A 14,127-nucleotide genomic window follows, 5' to 3' on the forward strand; every position below is an offset into this window, starting at 1 on the left:
TCCCCCACACTATATAACTCTCGTGTAATTATGAAATCACTCTCTTTATGACCTTAATAGAAAAAAAGGGAAAATCAGGCGGAGTCGCGGCTTGGACGCCAAGAACGAAAAGGAAATGATGGGTGAGAGGAAGGATTTTCAAAAAGCCAGAAGAACGAATGTTACTCGGTACGACGAATACGCGTTCGCGAGACGCTTTTTTTCTGCCTGCCAAAGTGTTTTTTTTTTAAGGACCCACAATTGCAGTCGACACTCTTCGAAACATTTCAATCATTCGGCCATAGCAGCAGTCCCTCCTCTCCGTTCGTATATTCGTCCTAAATTCTTTCCAATCACAATAATTCGCACATTTTGTGTCTAAAAGTTTTGTTTCGATCCACAGAAATACAATCGATTACGAGCCCGTTCATTGCTGGGTCTATCTTCGCTGTATATTTCTACGAGTGGTTTCGCAGTGTCCGACTTTTTTCGACTCTTATTCCCCAGTTTATCATCGCATATGTGTATATAAACTGGTCTTCTTATCTCGCTCGTAATCGTCTTTGGATACGTTCGTGTTCAGCCACTTTATTCAAGCGGTATAGCTTATTTGGTCGTTCTGTTATATCCCTATCCTCGGTGAAGATCTTACGAGTATGAGCGGGTATAAAAATATGTAGGATTTTAGTGAAGCCTGCGGAGGAGTGAAAAATTCTGGCATTTGAGGTTGGCGAGGTAGTGTGGCTGCTGGGTCTGAAGAAAAATCGATAAGCCAGATATGCCGAAAACTATTTCTTATCTGACGAAAACGTTTTTTTTTTCTTTTTCCTCCTTTTTACCACAGTCTCCAACATTTTTGCTATCGAGGTGCACTCGACCAATAAACACAAAATTCTCCCTCCGCAGATAACTCGGCTTCTGGGAGGCTCGCCGGGCGCGAAGAGTTTTGCCAAAAAGTAAACTTGTATATCGCGGCCCAACGTCAAAGTATTTTTCACCACCGCTCACAAGCTTGCGCTTGTTTTTCACTTAAATTCCGACCTTATAATTCACAGTTAAAAATAATGGATAAAAGTTTTTAATTAAAATTTTCACTACGACAGATTTCAATGCTATAAATTTCAATTGCCCTCGTGAAATTTCCACACCCCTGTGGCGCTCGAAATTTAATAGTGCACCGGGACTCTGAAGCGGTTTATTGAAAGGGATTTTGTGCGAATGCAAGGGTGCAAGGACCCCGGTACAATGCTTCAAGCTCGTGTTATTGTATGGGTAAAAGGCATGTACAGCATAATGAAAATCCATCTGCCGAGCGGCGCTTTTCGGCCAACATTCGCGAGATATTAGACACTTTTCCTATCCCTGTTTCTCTCCTTCTCTATCGTTCAATTACATTTGTGTGAAGTTTATACACTGAGACGTATCGGCTGCTCCTCTCCACATTATAAACTTTATATTTCCATCTATATTGTATAACGTTTCGTAAATGATTCGAAATATAAATATATACGTATCAAGGTATCTTCGTACAAATACATGGATATTTGTGCATTTATGCATGTTCATGGAAAAGCATTTACCTCCTTCTGAAAGATACGAGGTGGAGGGTTCGTGAAAAGCATTTTCGTTCTCGAGTCTCTCTTTCTCTCTCTCTCTCCTTCTCTCGCGTCGGATTTTCCAACAATAATAACAATGCTGGATACGCTTTTAATTAACGGGGCGAACACCACTCAACGAACTCGATATTTACCGTTCGTTGTGTATAGATATTTATACGCAGCCCCATTATATTATATATAGTGAAGTATACGAGTAGAGTACACTGCGTAATATCATTATACGCTTTTGTCTCATAATTTTAATGTACATGTTTGGAAATAATAATATTTGTATCGATCAGCCCATCCCTGAGCGATATTCGGTGGTGGAAGTAGAAGCAGCAGCGCACCAGCCAACCAAAATACTTGTTTATATTTCGAGTATTCATTGCGCTTTATTTCGGAGAGTTAACGTGGATATGAATATATTTCAATTTAATTGGAAAAAGGAATTCAATGAGCTGATACGTGTGTTTGAAAAGTTTCAATGTCGACATTTTAACATTCGATTTCAGTTATCAATGAACGAGAGAAAGAGAGAGAGAGAGAGAGAGAGCAATTGAATTTTCGAGCCCCGTCCACGTTGGTTTCTCCACAGAGATTATTCGTCCAATCGCCGGATCGCGGTGATGATGTTGCCAGAGAGCGAGCCTTGGAATATGCCAAATCCATATATCGCGTGTTAACAAAGGTTAGCAAAATTTCAAATCCACTTGATTAACGAGTAGAAAGTTCTTGTCAAAAGACAGCATGTGCGGTGCACTTTATAAATCTCCTTTTCTTTTTCGACGTATATATGCGCGCTCGAACGTACCTAACATATATTTACACATTCATTTCGTCTATGACCTTTAGCCTTGTCTTTTTTTTATAGAGTTCGATTCAATCACTGCTGCTTGGAGGAACGTCGGGAGTTAGCCTTAGGCTTCTCCAGGTGCAATCGAACGTCGTTCTATATATAGAGACAGACGTCGAATACTACAGTTTTCAGTGTATATAGCCAGGTCTATATACATAGATATGAAGAGGTAGAAAGGTAGCAACATTCGTGCCCGCGGTGCAATTGTGGAAGAAGCATTGATAGACCGGCAGGAGGGGGGAACACGTTCGATTGCACCGGCATCTATCACCGGCTCTTGTTTTTCTCGAATTTCATTTGGAAAGGGTGTTTGCCGAATCCCCTTCCGGGTCAGCACGATAGTGGTCGATATAAACTACTGCGAGGCTTCTAGGCCCACAAACAGACTCGCCCCCCCCCCCCCCCCCCCCCGCCCTGGCCGGGCACACATAGACCGATGCACCGAGAAAATCACACGAACGTAGACAAACTCGAATTCGTTGGATCCTTTTTCCTCTGTAAGCTTTTTTACTTTTCCTTTTTCTCATGCTTTCTTGCTCTTTTTCTTTCTCGTCGATAGCCACCAACCCGATGACAAAGAGTGTGCGGGCTCTCGCCTCTTCCTTCCTCCTTCTCACGCTCTTCCTACTTCCATCCTCACTCCTTCGAAGGTGGTTTGATTAGAGGAACACGAGAAATCCCCCGGTGAGCATGAATCGAATTGAAATCCGATTTATACGCCACCGAGCAATCCAGCCTTTTACTTCGTGCCTCCCCCTCGCATACGTACGTCATTCTCGCTGCAGAGGATTTTCCTTTTGATCTCTCTCTCCCCTTTTGTTACCTTCCTCAGGATTTCACCGGATCGATTCTCTGATCGTGCTTGTACAGCGAAAAGTTGTGGTCATATTTTTGGAATGATCTCGAGACGAATTTCACCGATTCTGTGGTATTTTCATAGAGACTCGCGCCCCCATTTTTGTGAGCCACTTCGAAAGTGGTGAAGTTAATCAAGAGCTCGATTAAAGTAAAGGCGAGAGCTTACGGAAAATGTGGGTAATTTTGCGGCAACGATTGAATCGCGTTGAATCCCGAGAATGAATAAGGGAATAAAATCAATCGGTAAATCGAAGTGCGGAGAGCCTCTGAGAGTAGGTGGCACGTTGATGGGCAGAAGTGAGTTTCCTGGATGGGCCATGTAACGTGGGACGAGGCGGAGTGAGCGACGCGGCAGGGCTCGAGAATCACCGACGTGTATACCAATACCGCAAGAACTTATGGGCCTTTCCAGCTCGAGTGAGACTTTGCTTTAGCATGAAAATAATCGGGAATGAAGCCGTCGCTTGGAGGGACCGGAAATGATCGATTTTTCGACTGATACAACATTGTCGTTCGTCGGAGATGATTTTTTCCTGAAATCCCCAACGAATCGGCAGGACGAAAACGGTCAATTGAAATTGAGAAAACCCATGGGATCGTCGAAGCAGGATCTCGAAGGTGCAAATCGTTCCCTGTGTGGTGTGCTTGCGCGCCTGTAAAGGACGATGCAATGGCGCGGTCGAGTATATACAGTTAAGATTGATGTTGAATTGTTTGGTGGTGTGGGATCATCGAGCCGGAGGTTGAACATAACGAAGCCCCCACAGTCGGACACTCTGAGATCCGCGGTTGGCAGTACCGGATATTACTGTTACCGAAGACTATTCGATTTGTACGTAAACGAAGATTCATCCGGTTTTCTCTCGTCGTTCGCCGCAGTCCCTTTTCTTATCAGATACCTGATTTTCTATCTATCGAAGCTCCATCGTAATATCTCTTTCTCCCTTGCTTTAACTTCGATCGTTCGCCCCTCGGGGGCTCCCGTTGGGATTGAGAGAAGCTATTACGCTTCGCGCGGGTTGAGCGTGCGCGAGCGCCACAATTTTTAAGCGAAATTTTACATCGCTGGCTATTAAAGAAGGAGAATAATATTAAATGTTGTAATTTCGAAGTGAATAGAAGTAGGTTTACGAATAACGTCGTCATCATTGTTAATGTAAATGAAGGGGAATAAAAATAAATGAAGTTGGAGCCATTAAAATCTGATAATATTCACAGCTGCACCGCCTCCATGGAAGGTAATGAAGAAATAAGCGAACGCATTCGGTAGTAAAAAGTGACTTTTGCTGGCTCGTGTGTCATGCTGGCGAGTGAAAAACACACTCCTGGAGGCTTCTGCTTCGGTAATAAAAATAATCTTCGTTAAAGGCTCTTTATTCCGTGCTTCACTTCATTCATTTACTGGTCTGACGTTTGATTATGGTTGAGTGATAGGAGGGGAATGTGGAACGAGGAAAAATGCATGTTTTTCTGTGGCCATAGGCTCTCTTTCATTTCCTCAAATGCCGCTGTAAACGAGAACGAATACGAGAAAGTTGTTGCTATGGAAAAGTCGGCATGATGTTTTCAGGGAAATATATGAATTTACTGGCGACCACGGGGAATGGGTTAGTAAAGGCTCGATTCATCAATCACCGCTATAAGTTCGCATTAATATTCGCTTACTATCAAATATGCATCGCTCATTCGTCAGATCGTTGCAGGGGGCGCCAACGTTATTCGTTTGTTCATTTCCACGGGCATTCCCGAGTTCGGAGACGCCTCCACGAGAGGACGCACTTTTTCCCGCTTCTCCAATCCTCCCACTCGATTTTTCTACTCTCCCCTCGCGCCCCTCCCGCACCGAAGGAACCTCGTTTGCGGCCAGGCTCGTTTTGTTCTCCCGCAAATGGACGTTTTTTCTCTTCTTCTCTAATTTTTTTAAATCTCGAAAGGCGGTCAACGCCGACGATTATCCCCTCCCCCAGACCGTGTGACACATCAAAGCTCATACAATTTTTTTTCTCCTTGCTCGCGCGCTTCCATCGCGAAAGCACTTGAAACGTGAGTGCTAAATCATGCGATTGTCACATTTACAACGACGACATTCGCTCACCTCGGTGTGCACAACTAAATCAAGCAATATCGCTCTCGTACGTGCTCGTTACAAACCTCCTTTTTCGAGCCCCTCTCGTCTAGCCCACTTTCTTTTTTCACTCCTTCGCATCGTTCATCTCACCTTGGAGGATTTTTTTCTTCCATAACTAGTTTACATTGGTGCAAACGGTGGCGGCACGCGATTGCGACATTTTCGCATTTGACTCGTGTGTATGAAGTCATCGAGTCGCTACAATTTTTTTCGCTCCGTCAGAGCTTAAATTCCACCGCTTTTATTCTCATGTTTCTCGACTCTATCATAATTTTCGCTTCGATCAATCGACCCAGACCTCATAAGAAAAGTGAAAATTCTTCAGTCCAATTGGAAAATGTTTTCGCAATGACAAAAGTTTTGGCAAGCTCGTACGGCTGCTCACAGTGAATAGCTCACGCTCTTCGGTCCTCGGTTTTGAATTAAGGTTTCACGTACTCTCGAGCGTTTGCATGCCCGAACCCGTGGAAACGAACTTCTGCCATCGCCAGGAGTACTGCCGAGAACGCTTACAAATTTCTACATGCATACATACACGTGGACAAACAGCTACACGTTCTTCTGTCATATATACGTAAAATAAGCTGCACAAAACTGGCGGCGAATGTATTGTACAACTCGGAGTGGTGTGTGTATAGCCTGGTATACACGATGTACGTGGAGAAACACTCGAAATAGTTAAACGATTGCCCGAGGACTTGTGAATGCACTTTTTTTCTCTTATGAAAGCTTGTGCCTGGAAAATCTTCATTCATCTACATGTCATAACAAACTTCTCGTGATACAGAGACGAGAGCGAACAAAACTTGCATCATTGTTGGGGAAAAAAGGTACGAGAAATGGAAGCGGAGTGGCAATAATTCATACTGGCAACAGATCGATTGGGACGAAAAGTGTTTTTGGAAGATGCTCGCTACAGATTTTCCACTAAACTTTGCCTCTCGTCGTTTTGAAAAAAAAAAAAAAAATGACGAATGCCAGTGTTTTGAGATGTAATGAAATGAGAAACAATTTTTAAGAGCAACGCACTACGAATATTCGTATGGTTAGCCACTCGTCGAGGCCGCACCGACGACTGGTTCAGCTTCCGGAAGTGGGTCACACAGCGAGGATCGAACTCTCGGGGCGCGAGAGCAGCTTCCACGCTCCTGGGTACGCCTTTGTGCGGCTGGTGGTGCGGCGCGGCTGCGACGAGTAAATTAGACTCCTCGTCGTTGGCTCGAACGAAAACAGGAGTCGAATCGAGCAGGAGATGAAAGTTTGAGTTGGAAAGACGAGAGATAGCATCTACCAAAACACGATTGACCCGGTGGAGCGAAATTGCGGGACGAAAGATAAAAGTGTATGGGCGAGGAGGAAATAGCGGTTTGTCGAGGGAGCTTTAAAGATTGGTAAATTGCATCGGGCTTTGTTCGATTCGATGAAAATTCAAGAAAAATAACATTCGAAGTGAGTACAGAGTCGATCATTCTACTTGCGAGATTCGAATCAACTGAGTTACGTCGCGAATTAACATTTGCATTGGCTTTTAAGATAAACTATTTCCCAACTAAACTAAGGGGACAGTTTTCCTAAGAAAATATTCCCAATGTTAATTTTCCTACAGTTCGAGCTAACATAGCAGCAGAGCCAGGATTCCTGAGACCCTATATACGAGTCCGTGCATGTATTTGGCCATAAATTAGCACTGGAACGAATTAATACGATGCCCTCCGGGCGCAATATGCTCCCCAGGTGTTTCTCCAGTGGGAGCAGTGGCGCGTTCTAGCAGGGCCAGAATCCCGCCGAATCCAGAGATATAAAGCCTCGTCTGCGTTGATCGGGGCAATGGGAGGGCCTCGACATTGGCCAAAGGATTGAATACCACTTGCTCTCGTTCACGAACGAGCGAGAGAGAGAGAGAGAGAGAGAGAGAGAGAAACAGAGAAATACGGGGATGGTTGGGGGTAGCAAATGGATATTAAGACGAGAAGATTTCGTGGGGTGATGTACGAATGGTGAATGAAGGTAGGGGCGGGAGGTTAGTCTAGGTAGCTCGACTGGGACAGAAGGCTCATCGGGTTCTGGGAAGCCCACACCCTCGTACGAGGTGGCCCAGTGTTAGGCTCTGCAAGACTGGAGAATTCGGAGGGTAAGAGGTCAGGGAGAGAGAGAGAGAGACGCTCGAGGGCTGCGGGCGGGAAAGAACTCGGTGGAGGAGGATTTGGAGCTCTGCCACGTTCGGGGTTGAGGAGCAGGGAGAGGAGAGGGAGCGGGAGAGGGAAGAAAGCACCCTTCTCTTGGCCTCAAGTGCTCTACTGCGATCACTGATACCACACTACACGAGGAGCCGGGACTCGTGGCTTTTCTCTCACTCTCCTCCCTCCCTGCATGTATGCATAGTTATACATTTGTATCCATATAGCGATGTGTATGTGTACAAATATATTGTGCCGGTCGCGCAAAGTGGCGAATCGCCCGGTGGTGTGCCAGTGGGCTAGACACGAACGAAGCTGAGGCGTGAAAGATGAAACAGGTGGAAGAGAGCATCACCCAAAGCCGGAAGAGATTGTAAAAGAGCGGAATGAGAGGCGAACGGGAAAGAAGGAGGAAGAAGAAGCGTAAATATTGATAATCGCTTGACTATGGAGCGAGGACGTCGAGGGTTGTGGGTTAGTCGAAGACACCACTAGACGAGTGTCAATTCCCGGGGTTTTAATATAGTTGAGGAGATTCCGGAGATCGTTAAATATTTTTATTCTCTAATCGTTGTTTCGACACTTTTTTTGCTCCTTCATTCTTGCCAATTTATTTTTTAACTGGTTATCGAACGGGCAGGGCCTATAAATGAGGTTATTCATTATCGGAGTTGGTGGAAAGTGTATTTTGTGAGAAAATCGAAAAATTGAATATATATTCGGGGGGCGGGAGAGAGAGGGAGAGATAAGGCGTTAAATATTGATACGAGTTCGGCGAGACCGATGGCAAGATCGAAGGAGTCGGGGTAATGTAGAAGGATGGGAGATATTACGAGGCAAGCTCCCGAAAGTAGGAAACTATCATCGTTGCCGGACGGTTAGACACTGCCACGCTTGAAATGTCTTATCGGCTATCGATTTTGGTCGCTTCTTCTCTCTCCCTCTCTCTCTCTCGCCGTCTCGTTCTCCCATTTCCACTTGCACACCCGCCATTCACGTGCACATGCACGTCAGTTGTTCGGGGATATTTTTTGCTATCTTGTATCTCGGACTCGTATCGAACGGTGTGAAATTGAAAAAAAATAAGAAGCGAAATATATTCGATGTTAGTACTTTTTAGAGTGATTCAATCCCACACGAAATTCAGCTCTATTTTCAGTGCTCATTGAAAAATACACTGTAAAATTCAGTCGCGTCTCGTGTAAACGAAATAAAACATAAGAGAGAGAGAAAGAAAGAAAGAGTGTAGGCTGGTGAAATTGTCAGAGATCGATGGAAAAGTGGTGAAAGCTCGATTATTCGTTTTCCACGAGTTTTCACAGTGCTCTCTTCACCGGAAAGATATATAGATACGAGGAGCGAAGAAAGAAAAAGCGTGCGGAGAAGGAACAGAGGAAAGCAAAAATAGGGGAATAAAATGAAAGAAAAAAGGTAGAGGGAGTGAGGAGAAATAGAGAGGTAGATGGTAAAAGTACCAAGCTCACAACGCCGGTATGTGTGCCACGTGACTTTGATCAATGGCGTTCTAGTCTGGCGAAGAGAGAGACGGAGAGGGAAGAAAGAGAGGAGGGGACGGGCTGTAGCGAAAAGTTGCTTTGAAAGTTCGCAAAAGCGTGCTCTGTGCGAAACACTCCGCTGGCAACATTCTCTCTTTCTCTCTCTCTTTGTATATTCCCATCTCATTTTTCCTCGCCATCGCTCGTATTTTTCTACTTCTACACCCTGTCGTTACTTCATGGAGATTCTACTTTATGCTACTGGTAGTAGAATACACGACGGATTTTTGCGAACACGAGGGGTGCGAGTGCGCGGATGACAAAGAGAAATTCACTCATGCTTTCTCAGACTGACAGACGCCAGCTCGTGTGAAAACTAGTTACTCAAGAAACCGCTGTTTTTATTGGAATTAGCGCGCTGCTGACAGAGCGCTTGTATTTTTATATTTTGGCGTTTAAAACCTTCGAATATAGTAGAATTCGTGGTACTTCAAAGTCCCGCTTCTTTCCTAGTTAATCAGTCATTCGAGCGGGTCCTTAATCGTCTTAATGAAGAATCCACGAGGGCGCGCTCACTTTTCCAAGCCCCGCTCGCGCAGCGGGGCGTCTGACCATTCACGAACCCTCGCTACTTCGGATACCGGCCACTTGTACTTTAATTCTCGTCGCAGCTGGACTTTCGTGGCCGGTAGCACCTTCGTCATCTTCTCACGTTTTTCTGTAACGCTATTATTGCCCGGAGACACGAAAGTCTATCGATAAATAATTGTTTTCCCGGAAAAATTGTGAAGCGTTTGTCGTTCCTTCTGGGAAGCTCATCGCACGGTTTTTTTTTATCATTAGAATTCCAGTTGCCACGCAGATACTTTGAAAATTCATGGTAACGTAGAAAAACTATAAATTTGATTTACAGGCAAAATAACACCGTGCCGATCCCCTTCAACATCCATTTTTCGAGTCTCGTGTGCTTCGTCTGCTCTTATTGCGACGCTCCAGGAAAGTGGCTTTGGTAACAAGTTCCCGCAATGTGACATAACAGTTGAAAGACATTCCTAGATCATCAGGGCGATATGCGAGGGAGCCCGGGAGAATCCTAGATTACGAAGTAACACGCTCGCTCGGTGGCTCGGTGAACGACGATGACGCTAGTTCCTTCCGACGTGTATGCTGAATGGAATGCGTGTCACTTACGCTTACACCAAACACAACGGCGGAGCGTGTCTCGCTGGCGTCTTTATGACTCTCGGACACGCATACCCTGCAATCGACTGCTTATTGCAGTCGAATACTTTCTCGCTGTGTTTAAAAACGCATTAGCCTTGTACGGGAAGCCCAATTTTTCAGACGCCTTTGCGAAACTGTGTTAATTGAATAGCATTGAAAGAAAAAATCAATGCGCGCAGTTTCAGAACGTGCATGCAGCGATACGAAACTCCGTTGGTGATCAAAGCCCTCTAATGAGAGCGTCAAAAATATATATCTATCCTAATCATCGGTATTTCGAGGCTCAATTGTTTGTGAGTTTAGTTTTATCGCACCGCACCGCGCGGAAACGAACGTAGCCGATTAAGGGATCATTTGGGCTCGAGAACTTTGAAAATATAATGGTCCACGACAAAAATAACGTGCGTCAACAATATCTATTGATTGCTGATGAATTGTAGTTGCGAAAGTAAAAATACACGCGATTTTCCGGGTCAGCTAGTACAGTAGCGGCAACGTTGAACGACGACACGCGCGTTATATCGGAGTACCCTCGGAAATGGCATTGGTCTGAGGAAGATCTGATAAGAGTGGAGCGTTACTAGGTCAACTTTGAGTGTGTCGTTGCTGCGATGTTATTCGCTCCGGAGGAATAATCATTATACGAAGTTAAATCGAGAGTTTTGTAGATTGAATAATTCAAGTGTGCCAGTTGGGCTCGAAGTTTTAGATTGTTTCGGGTCTTTTTGTGGAGATAAACGAGCTTTTCTGATTGCACTCGTACGAGGAAGTATGTAAACTGTTGTAAAGGCTTTTTTTTTTAGAATCGTATGAGTTTACTTACGCGGCGTGTTCAAAAGGCGGTGTGTGTGTTGCCGGCACGAGTGCGACGGTAGCAGCAAGAAGCACGAAGCTCCACGATGCTGCGTGTGACCTCATCCTCGCGTACCTGACGAGACCTCTGTTAGATCTTTTTTCGAGAGTCGAACAGCTCGAATCTCGTAAGTGTAAATTTGGCCGAACGAAATGAGGGTTTATATGTTGAAATTGTTCGGGTTGTTCGCAATGAGATAAAGCTTGATGAATTCGTCTCCTTCTTCTCCGTCCGCGACGTCGTTGCTGTTGATGTTGTTGCCGCTGTTGTTTCTGCAGTTGATCTCGACGATGGTGATCTCGTTGGTCTTCTTCCTTCGCCGCCTCCGGGCCCTCCCGGACTAAAAGTGACAGGGCTTTCTCCTCGACCATCAAAAACGGATTGTTCGCATGTAAATATCTCGTTTATACACTCTCACCTAAACCACGCGAGACGAGCTTAATTCATATATTCTTAAGCTTATCCTCGTTTCGGGCTGCTCTCTCTCTCTCTCGCTCTCTCTTTCTCTCGGTGTTTTATCACTCTTCGCGTCTCACTCGTCGATTAAGTTTATAAACAACCACGAACTCTCACTCTTGTAGCACAATTCACTGTTTGCTTTTCGTATCGTAACCTTCCCAGTCTCTCTCTCTCTCTCTCTCGCTCTTTCTCATGGATAATAGAAAAAGGAAGGTTACATTTTTGAAGAATGTCACCTCGAAGGTAAATTCTTATAAAAGGACGCCCAACTTCCCCGAAACCGGGAGGAAGCTGGCCGTTCCTCTCACTCTTTCGCCACTCGACTATCTCGTGTTACCCGAGCTACGTGGTACGGCTCGCAGAGGTCGACGTTATCCGCGACAGCAGCTTCACCACCAGCGCCAAGCAGCACCAGCAAGCACCGGACCACTTTACCACCACCACGACCACCGCACCACTACCAGTGCCACTACTACAACCACGGACCACCACCACCACTGCCGCCAACGAGCACCCCACTATTCCACCACCCTGATTCAGCGCCTGGTTCCTTCGTTTTTCTTCTTCCCCCTATTTCTATCGCTTTATTTATTTTCTCTTTTCTTTCCTCCCGATTTTTCCTTGCTACTTTTTCCTTTTCTTCTTTTTCTTTCACTTTCTCTCTTTCATCATAGCTGCTTCCTTCAAAGAAGGGATTCTCGTTGGTCTTTTTCGCCCGTTGAGTTTTACTGACCGAGTCACCTTCCGCGGTCCTTTCACCCGAACAGTTTAATTACCGAATCTCTTGTCGTTCGAACTGAGCGATTATTCGATTATGTATATTTATAATGTTGCACAGACTCGTTCGTTCTCACGTGGATTTTGGTGCGGGGTACACTCGAGTTGCGTTTTCACGATTCCACAGTGCGTAAATAACTCCAACGATTGCAGAGTCTCTCCTGACGATGAGAATTTGGAGGCTGAGCCCTGAGCAAAAATAGTAAATGGTTAGCGGCTCACTCGCCGCGTCACTGGCCACTGTTATTATTCAATCTTCCTTCCTCGTGGTAGACACTTTGAGGATGCGTCTGTAAACTTCACACTTTGTCTCGCATGGGGTGGCAGATGGAGAGCGAGCGAGAAGAGGAGGGAGGAAGGATAACGAGCGAGAGGAAAGGAGAGATTGTGCTCGCAAAGCAGGCACGCACAGCAGGTAATTTTTGTCCACTCACCGTGGTAAAAGATGACCGGGGGGTTAGGAGCAAGGGAGGTGCGTCGGGGGTTGATCAGGAGTAGAGACACAGAGAGGATGGATTATAAGTGTAGGAACAAGGGACAGGGATAAAAGAAAATGGGGGGCCGGAGGGGGGAGCTGGGACCCTCTTCGGGGGCCTCCTTAGGTCCTCTCCTATAAAGCGGGAGCCTGCCTAGGGCCGCCGGTCTGCCGGTCGCTCCTCTTTACTTTGATTCTTCCACTGGACATCTCTCGGACGCTCGCACCCGCGCTACGCCGCGCTCGGGAGTGGCGGCCCTCGCGGCTTACCCGGCCGTCGTACCGCGCAGGCGCTCTGTCCGCGAACCCATCCCTGCAAAAACTACCCCACCCGAGCTACCCTCATCGCTACTACGAATTCCCTTTGCTCCTCGTGCTTTTCCGTAAACTCTCTCTCTCCCCTCGCCTTCCAATGCTTTTGGTCCCTCATGTTTCTCTCTCTCTCTCTCTCTCTCTTCCACTCACCCCCGAACGTACATCGTTGCGCGCGAAATAGCCTCCTCGCAGTCTCGCAGCTTTCGAACCCTCTCGCTTACTCGCTTGGTAACTCATCCGCGCTTTACAACCCTCCCTCCCTTTACCTTCTCCTCGCCGCCGCCCCCCGCCATCCGACTCTATCTCTTTCCTTCGCCAATGCTCGACTACGACGACGACGATGCCGGAGCGCGCCTCCAGCCGGGACGTCGAGCAACCTGCCTCCCCCATCAGCATCCCAACCCTCGTACTTTCCACCCTCTCTCAACGCTTCGCCACCCTCTTTCAGCTGTGCGCTTTTATCTGCGTGCGTGAACACAGGACGGAGCTAAAGACACATCGGAGCTTGAGATGTACCCACCAGCCATATGCCCATAATATCTCATGTGCCATCCAAACTTTCTACGCACTACGGCAAACCCTCGGTATCTTCGGCATATCTACGTAGGGTATAGTTTTGCTTCACCCCTACTCGGTAATCGATGCTAATTTCTAGCAGGCTACGGATCCTACCTTTTTGTACCCGATAAATTTCATGAAATTCACACTTTTCGCGATTCCGCTGGAAATTTTCGATCCCATCGGCATTGAATACTCCGTACATGCGTCTTCTGTTTTACCAACGCGAGCAGCTCCCACAATAACTTAAACACCGGGAATAGAAGTTCCTTCTGAATAGTTTGACAGTTGGATAACCTGGAGAAGTTAGCGGTGTACCCACACGAATTCATCCGTCGCTCTCAAGACCTTGAGTAATCAATATGTTGATT

General features: G+C 46.1%; 1 protein-coding gene across 7 annotated transcripts in view; it reads right to left on the bottom strand.

Annotated features, from left to right (window-relative positions):
- The window catches only part of Rdl (Resistant to dieldrin), a 118,424-nt gene extending 105,334 nt beyond the window's left edge, over positions 1-13,090 (bottom strand). For 3 of the 7 annotated variants that reach the window (XM_043431101.1, XM_043431099.1, XM_043431096.1), the window contains exon 1: positions 11,143-13,087. In XM_043431101.1, the coding sequence (XP_043287036.1) occupies positions 11,143-11,543 (401 nt within the window). In that variant the 5' untranslated portion in view covers positions 11,544-13,087. Of the gene's footprint in view, positions 1-11,142 lie in introns of all 7 variants that reach the window. The other 4 variants (XM_043431102.1, XM_043431100.1, XM_043431095.1 and 1 more) reach the window with 3 other exon arrangements.
- Positions 13,091-14,127: the final 1,037 nt, after the last annotated feature.

Source organism: Venturia canescens, chromosome 10, assembly GCF_019457755.1.
Source record: "Venturia canescens isolate UGA chromosome 10, ASM1945775v1, whole genome shotgun sequence".
Lineage (NCBI taxonomy): Eukaryota > Metazoa > Arthropoda > Insecta > Hymenoptera > Ichneumonidae > Venturia > Venturia canescens.